The 7500-nt window shown below is 39.9% G+C and overlaps 1 protein-coding gene across 4 annotated transcripts in view; it reads right to left on the reverse strand.

The window, feature by feature from the left end:
* Positions 1-7500, reverse strand: part of ogdha (oxoglutarate dehydrogenase a) — a 48860-nt gene that overhangs the window by 20713 nt on the left and 20647 nt on the right. The window contains exons 4-6 of one of the 4 annotated variants that reach the window (XM_077521123.1): positions 6936-7038; positions 5394-5432; positions 350-465 (exon numbers count right to left, since the gene is read on the reverse strand). In XM_077521123.1, the coding sequence (XP_077377249.1) occupies positions 350-465; positions 5394-5432; positions 6936-7038 (258 nt within the window). Of the gene's footprint in view, positions 1-349; positions 466-5393; positions 5433-6935; positions 7039-7294; positions 7389-7500 lie in introns of all 4 variants that reach the window. The other 3 variants (XM_077521124.1, XM_077521125.1, XM_077521126.1) reach the window with 3 other exon arrangements.

Raw genomic sequence — 7500 nt, forward strand, 5'->3', positions numbered from 1 at the left:
CTTTATTTTAGTACAAGGAAAAATAATTTTATTCATCTAACTTTAGTTAAACGATTCTCCTGACTAAAATTAGATTCAAATGTTGACAGTTTTTGTTGACTAAAACTAGATGAATAAAATAGTTTTTCTTGGATTAAAATAACGACTAAAATGCTTGATTTATAGTTGAATATATGTTGATTTATAGACTAAAAATGGACTAAAAAACGAGATGAGATCGACTATGATATAAACTAACAAGCGTGATTCAAAATGGACTAAATTTAAAAATGGCGAATAAAATTAACAGTACGACCCCACTGTAAAATGACAATTTGGCTCGTCTCCCCGTCTGGGGGTGCGTGCGTACCTCCAGCCGCCTTATGATCTCCTTCAAGGGCAGGGCGCTCTCGGAACCTCCGATGAAGGTGGTGGTGGGAAGCCTGAAGACCTTCTCCAGGTCCGACTCGTCCAAGCCGTAGAAGCCTGCGCGTCCCGGCATGCAGCGGGAGACAAAAATTGGCAGGTGAGGACGGTGCGAAACAGGTGAAGGCGTCGCTTAGGCTGTGATGAGTGAAGGATGGAACGTGACAAGAGTTCAGAAAATTTCCCTTCCTTCAATCATCATCGCTGCACACGCGATATTGACCGGTCGGTGAAGACGAACGACGACATGGTCGTCGTCGTCACTTCCTGTCATTGAGCGCGGGGAGGACGGCACTCGCATGCGAATGCCAACGTCACGTCACGCGTTGCTATGGCGACACCAGCAGCAGATGGGGACAGAAGAGATGACCGCACGTGTGACAATGAGGTCATGAAAAGACAGGTGACACTTGGTGGCAGTTAGGGGACAGTCAAGAAAGCGGTTAGGTGGAGTTCAGGTAAGTGTCAGGTGAGGTGACAGATCAAAGTCATCAGAATGAGAGTTAAACACTGATCTGTATATATGACTGGATAGCCGATTGGCCAAGACTTATGAGGCGGCCATATTGCTCCTCCCAAGAAACGTTTCTCGCCATACCATCCGATACATTTACACGATCCAAATTGGAGAATATTTGAGACACTACTTAGTAGGGGTGTGAATTGCCTAGTACCTGACGATTCGATTCGTATCACGATTCACAGGTCACGATTCGATTCGATACCGATTAATCCCGATACGAATTTATAAGTCGATTGTTGCGATTTTTTTCATTCAAATTTAGAAAATACTAATCAGTAAGCTTGTAGAGTGTAAGATTTATATGAAAATGTATTATTTATTTATCTGAAATTTCAGTCTTACAGAGGTTGTAATCTGTTTCATGTTTGAACAGCATTAAAATAAAATATTAAGGCTTAATGTTCCGTTCATATAACATTCTTCCATGCTCAAGGTGTGAATCCTAACCCGAAGTCAGACGTTTTGTTGAATATTTTTCCATTAAAAATGGAAGTTTAAAAATCGATTCACACACACACACACACACACAAAAAAAGGCAATGATGATAAGACGTTGAATCGGTAAGACTACCGAATGAACAATTCTGAGCTCTTTTAAAAAAATAAAAATAAAAAAAAATAAAAAGTTTTTTTTTTTTATTGAATCGATTCGAGAATCGCGTGATGTAGTATCGCGATATATCGCCGAATCGATTTTTTTAAACACCCCTACTACTTAGTAGAAACAGCATCATTTAGTGTGTTTTATATTTGTTAAACATAAACAAGAGGACTTCAGACATTTTACAACTTGCCTCAAAGGATCTGTATTAGGCCCCATTCTATTCTCTATAGGTGTGTTTCCATGACCCTTTTTCGCAAAAATAAAAGCGATATTGTACTATTTCGATAAAGTACAATTTCGAATTGTCGGTGTTTCCATTGAAGAGAGTTTCGCTTCTGAGGCGCAATTCTCGGAATGTCCCGTCTCGCGAGACCTCTGTAGGAGGTGTTCTGTAGGAGGTGCTCATGATGTTTACGGTAGACGGACGCCCGGTGTAGTTATATTACTTAAAAAATAAAAAAAAACACTCACCCCTCACCGGGCGGTTTCGGGCATTTAATGTTGGTGTTGTTTGTGTGTGTCCCTCGGGAGTCGGCAAGCAGTTCTGACACGAAAGCGAGTGGCCCCGTACTTCCTACTTCCTGTAATCCTAAAATGTTGTTGTTCCCATGCAGAAGCTGGGTAAAAGGCGGGTTACAAATTGTTAAAAGTTTCTGATGTTTTCTGCTAAATTAACCAGACATGGCAGGACAGGATTTTAAGCTCTCCTCTCCTTCAACTTTTCGAAGGTGGCTCGCTCGGTTACACCTCTCTCTCTTTTGCACTCATGACGTGCAGTAGCCGATACAAATCACTTCAGCATGTAAAACTAAAATACAAAACCGACTGCCCTTGCTATGCGGATGACAGTCAGATCTATGTCCCGCTTAGTAAAAAGGACGCTTTCTCATTGAGCCCTCTTTTGTCCTGTCTGGAAGAAATCAAAGCCTGGATGGCTTTAAATTTCTTGAACTTCAATGAGAAGAAAACAGAAGTTATGGTCTTTGGTCCCAGCGGCTCTTCTCATCCTGCCGACTTGGGTCCTCTGGCACAGTATTTGAAGCCAACAGCCTCAAACCTGGTTGTCAAGATGGACAGTGACTTTAAACTGGACCAGCAAATTGCCGCTGTTGTCAAATCCAGCTTTTTTCATCTTAGACAGCTGGCTAAGGTAAAAAATCTCCTATCTCAGCAGCACTTAGAAATGGTAATCCATGCCTTTGTTACATCTCGGCTGGATTATTGTAATGCACTTTATTTGGGGATCAGTCAGTCCTCCCTGCAGCGTCTCCAGCTTGTCCAAAATGCTGCTGCTCATCTCCTTACTGGTGCCCGGAAGAGGGAACACATAACCCCTATGCTGGCCTCTCTTCACTGGCTGCCCGTGAAATTTAGAATCCATTTTAAGATTCTTCTATTTGTTTTCAAATCTCTCAATGGTCTTGCACCACCTTATCTCGCTGAGCTCTTGCACCCCTACACACCTGCCCGGTGCCTCAGGTCAGCAGACCAGACACAATTGGAGGTACCAAGGGCTAAGCGGAGGCTTAGAGGAGATCGAGCCTTTGCTGTTGCCGGTCCCTCCCTTTGGACCGACCTACCACTAAATATTAGGGAGTCCCCCTCGTTATCCTCTTTTAAAAGACGTCTTAAAACACATCTGTATTCTTTGGCTTTTGGCGCAACATGAGACTTGTTCTTGGTGTTTTGTGGTGTGTATGAGTTTGATGTTTAGTCTACTTATTTATGTATTTATTTATCTCTTTATTCACTAATTTGTTTACTGATGTATAATGTACTATTTACTTGTAAAAAAACAAAACAAAACAAAACAAAAAAAAAACTGTATTCACACTTAAAAATGTTTGCTTTGTTCTTATTTACTGCAAAACTGATGTTTATGTACAGCACTTTGTATACAGCAACGCCTGTTCTTAAAGCACTTTATAAAGTTGAGTTGAGTTAAATACATTATAAATTATACTTGTATAATTAAATAGATGATGTTTACAGGACGCTTGCATTTTATTTATTTTTTAATTAAAGAATTATAACTGTAATTCAACAAAAGATGTCTGCCAAATCTAATATTGGGGTCTCAGGAACTGAGCGATTAAAGAAAAAGGGGGTCTTCAAAGCAGCATATAATGACTTTTTTGTTTGTTTGTTTTTTTAATTGTTAAAAAAAATTGACAAAATTTTAACACAAAAGAAAAAAAGAAGAAAATAAGGTGACCAAATTTTAACACTATCAAAAAAGTGACCAAATTTTAACACTTAAAAAAGTGACCAAATTGTAATACTGAAAAAAAGTGACCGAATTGGAATACTGAAAAAAGTGACCAATTTTTCACTTAATAAAAAAGAAAAAAAGTGACCAGATTTTAACACCAGAAAAAAAGGCCAATTTTTAACACTTCAAAAAAAGGGGGGGGAAAAAAAAAAAAAAAAAATCTTAAAAAATGTGACCAAATTTTCAACACTTAAAAAAGAAAAAAAGTGACCAAATTTTAACTCAACTCAACTTTATTTATAAAGCGCTTTAAGAACAAGCGTTGCTGTATACAAAGTGCTGTACATAATCAGTTTTGCAGTAAACAAGAACAAAGCAAACATTTGTGCGAATACATTTATTTATTTTTACAAGTAAATACATTTTACATCAGTGAATAAAACTTAACTTAAATTGACCAAATTTTAACACTTAAAAAAGAAAAAAGTGACCAAATTTTAACACTTAAAAAAAGAAGTGACCAAATTTTAACACTTAAAAAGGAAAGAAAGGGCCCAAATTTTAACACTCAAAACAAAACAAAAAACAAAACAAAAAACAGAGACCAAATTTAAGCACTTAAAAAGTGACCAAATTTTAAACAGGAAAAGAAAAAAAAAAAAAAAAAAAAAAAGTGACCAAATTTTAACACCTTAAATTAAAAAAAAAAAGATGACCAACCCGCCACAAAAACCTCCCACCCCCGCCCCTTTACTAACTGCTTCACAAGATGGGAGGAGCAAGATGCCCGCCATGTGACAACGGCTTGCACAGACGTGTATGGGCTATCAGCTACACAGTCATCTCTACAAATCAGCGGTGCTAAAGGAGCAGTTGGGTGCCATCTCGGCAGTCACGCTGCCAGTGAGGCGTTTTGGGGTTAGTGTAAGTAGGCGGAGTTTCGTGGCAGGTAGCAGTTAGGTGACATCAAATGCAGGCGGGAGAGGAATTGATGCGCCAGTTAGATGAGAGTCGTTCGATGGAAGACATGTTGACAAATCAATATGATTGGTGGGGAGGTGGGAAGGATTATTGAGGCTGTCAGCAGCTGGTGGTTTATGTGGCAGTCAGGCGACAGGATGAAAGGAAGACTTTTGGACATCTCTCCCTCTTTTACCGTCTTTCGTCCCAAACAACCTCGGGCCTGTCAAGCCATCGGGAAGCTGCAATCGTTTGGAAAAAAAAAAACAAACAAAAAAACAACAACAACAACAAGATTCCGCACGCGTCACGTGACCAGCAGCCAATGCGGGAAGCGGCAGTGGGCGTGGCCTCCATCCATGATGGTGGATCCCCGCTGCCATCTTGTGTTCACACAATCCCAAACATCTCACCTTCAACATCCAGTCACGTGACACACACGCGCACAGTCAGCGCTAGCGGCTAGAAGCTAACCAGGATAACTCCACACACGGCAAGAACACACGACACCACACCTCAAGGAGGGACCTGCTTGAACGCCGCGTTGACCCGATTAAGTGGTTAGTGAGTTGTGTGGATACTTTTGAACTAGAATGACTTTTGGGGTTGCTAGGGGAGGAGAAACGTTTGCCATACGTTTGTCCATGGCGCACACACAAGCTAGCTAACACCAGCGCCGCTTTTCGTACCTCCGACCGTGAGCCGTTTCAGACGATCCTTGACTGCGTCTGGACGAGGGGGATGGGAGGGAGCGGCAGCACAGGAAGGAAACATCCGAAAAAGTTAGTGACCTAGCTAGCTAGCACCTGCGTTCCACACCGCAACCAACAGCCACTGGAGGAGCAGCTAGCTTAGCAAGCTAACAAATGAGGGTGCGAGATGCCACCGCCGCCGCCGTTGTCGTCATCCGGGCTGGACTCCATGCCAAAAAACAGCGGGTGGGGTGATGGGGGTATAATTCCTGTTCGCTGTCAGCGGGAGAGCGACGCTAAAGCTAATTAGCGATTAGTAGCACTAGGCAACACACGACAGCAAGAAGGAATGTGACCATGAGGCTTCAAAAAAGTGGTTTTCAAACTGGGGTCGGGACTTAGTGGATGCTAACTAGTTTGCAATAAATTATGTCGTATAATTTATTTAAAAGTAAATATAAAGTAAATAATAAATAATAGATAAATAAAAATAATAATAAATATGAATAAATATATATAAATTGTTTTGCATCATTTATATAAAAATAAATATAAATAACTAAATAAATAAATAGGAATAAATAAAAATACATAAAAAATAAATAAAAAATATAAATAAATGATATATCATTTATTTAAAAATAAATATAAATAATAAATTATTGATAAATAGTAATAATAAATAAATACAAAAATACATAAATAATAGATATATATGTATAAATAATGACGTTTTCATTTATTTAAAAATAAATAAATATAAATTAAATAAAATGATAAATGAATGAATGAATAAACAAATACTAATAAATTTAAATGAATACATAAAAATAAATTAAGTTGAATCATTTATCTAAAAATAAATATAAATTAATAATAAACAGTAATAAACAAATGAATAAATAAATAACAAATACAATAAATATAAATAAATAATGTTGCATCATTTATAAAAAAAAAAAAAAAAAAAAAAACTAACTCCATAATAACGCATTCACTACCATAGACATTTGAATTGGTAAAGCTAAAAAGTGCAACAGGTCATGAATATTTTGATTGTGGTTCAACAGAGAAATGATTCCCACGTCATTTTGGGGTACGCATTAAAGAAAACATTTCTGGACCCAAAAGTTTGAGAACTCCTGACCCGAGAAGCCACTTTAACCAATCATCTTGTTTGTCAAAAACAAACAAACAAACAAACAGCAGCTGCAAGCCAAAAATGTGACATTCCTTGGATGGGAGTTAGCCCCTCAAAACTTTTTTTTTGGTCCTCTAAAAAAACAAAAAAACAAATCCTACAACTTCAGACTTCAACACGACGCATGGTGTCGCCAAACATTCCGCATGTTTCTCTGCTTTCCTTCAACATGGACGACCAACATTAGAAGAAGAAGAAGAAGAAGACGAAGAAAGAAGAAGAAGAAGAGAGGTCCTCCTGATGGTCAAGAAGCTTTTGGAAGCAAAAAAAAAAAAAAAAGGTGGCGGGGCCGCCAAAGCGAGGCAGGAGTCTGCAGAGCCGTTTGCGGTTTTCCTCACCCAGCTTGTCGGAGGACGTGATAATGTCAGTGGGCACGCACGAGTCCAGATCGGCGTCCATGATGCCGAGCGGGTCCAACTGGGCCACCTGGTGACCGCGGATCTACAAAGGGGGGGAACGAGGACACAGCCCACCCGGGACAGGGAGGAGGAGGAGGAGGAGGATGAAGGACAGTGAAGTGGAAACACACGGACGAGCACGTGGAGAGTGGGAAAAGCAAAACAGGAAGTTGCGGCGGGGACAACACAGCAGCACAACAAGCCAACACAAGCAACAGGAGGAAGAGGAGGAGGAGGAGGAGGTCGGGTGGGACCGAGAGGCAACATTAACACAACGATATCATCTCTTTTTTTCTCACCGACATCTTGGAAGCCGCTACTGACGGGAGCGTCATCAAAATTCACACAGCTGATGCCCAGCGGGTCCAAGTGGGCATTGTGATGGCCCATCACCTACACGCACACACACACGTTCACGTGCACACGCACACACAACAGTTACACGCAAGCCTTCAAGTCGGATTGGTTCTTATTTTGCGTAAAAATATATTGACATGTTTGATGC

This window comes from Festucalex cinctus, chromosome 5 (assembly GCF_051991245.1).
Source record: "Festucalex cinctus isolate MCC-2025b chromosome 5, RoL_Fcin_1.0, whole genome shotgun sequence".
Taxonomy (NCBI): Eukaryota; Metazoa; Chordata; class Actinopteri; order Syngnathiformes; family Syngnathidae; genus Festucalex; species Festucalex cinctus.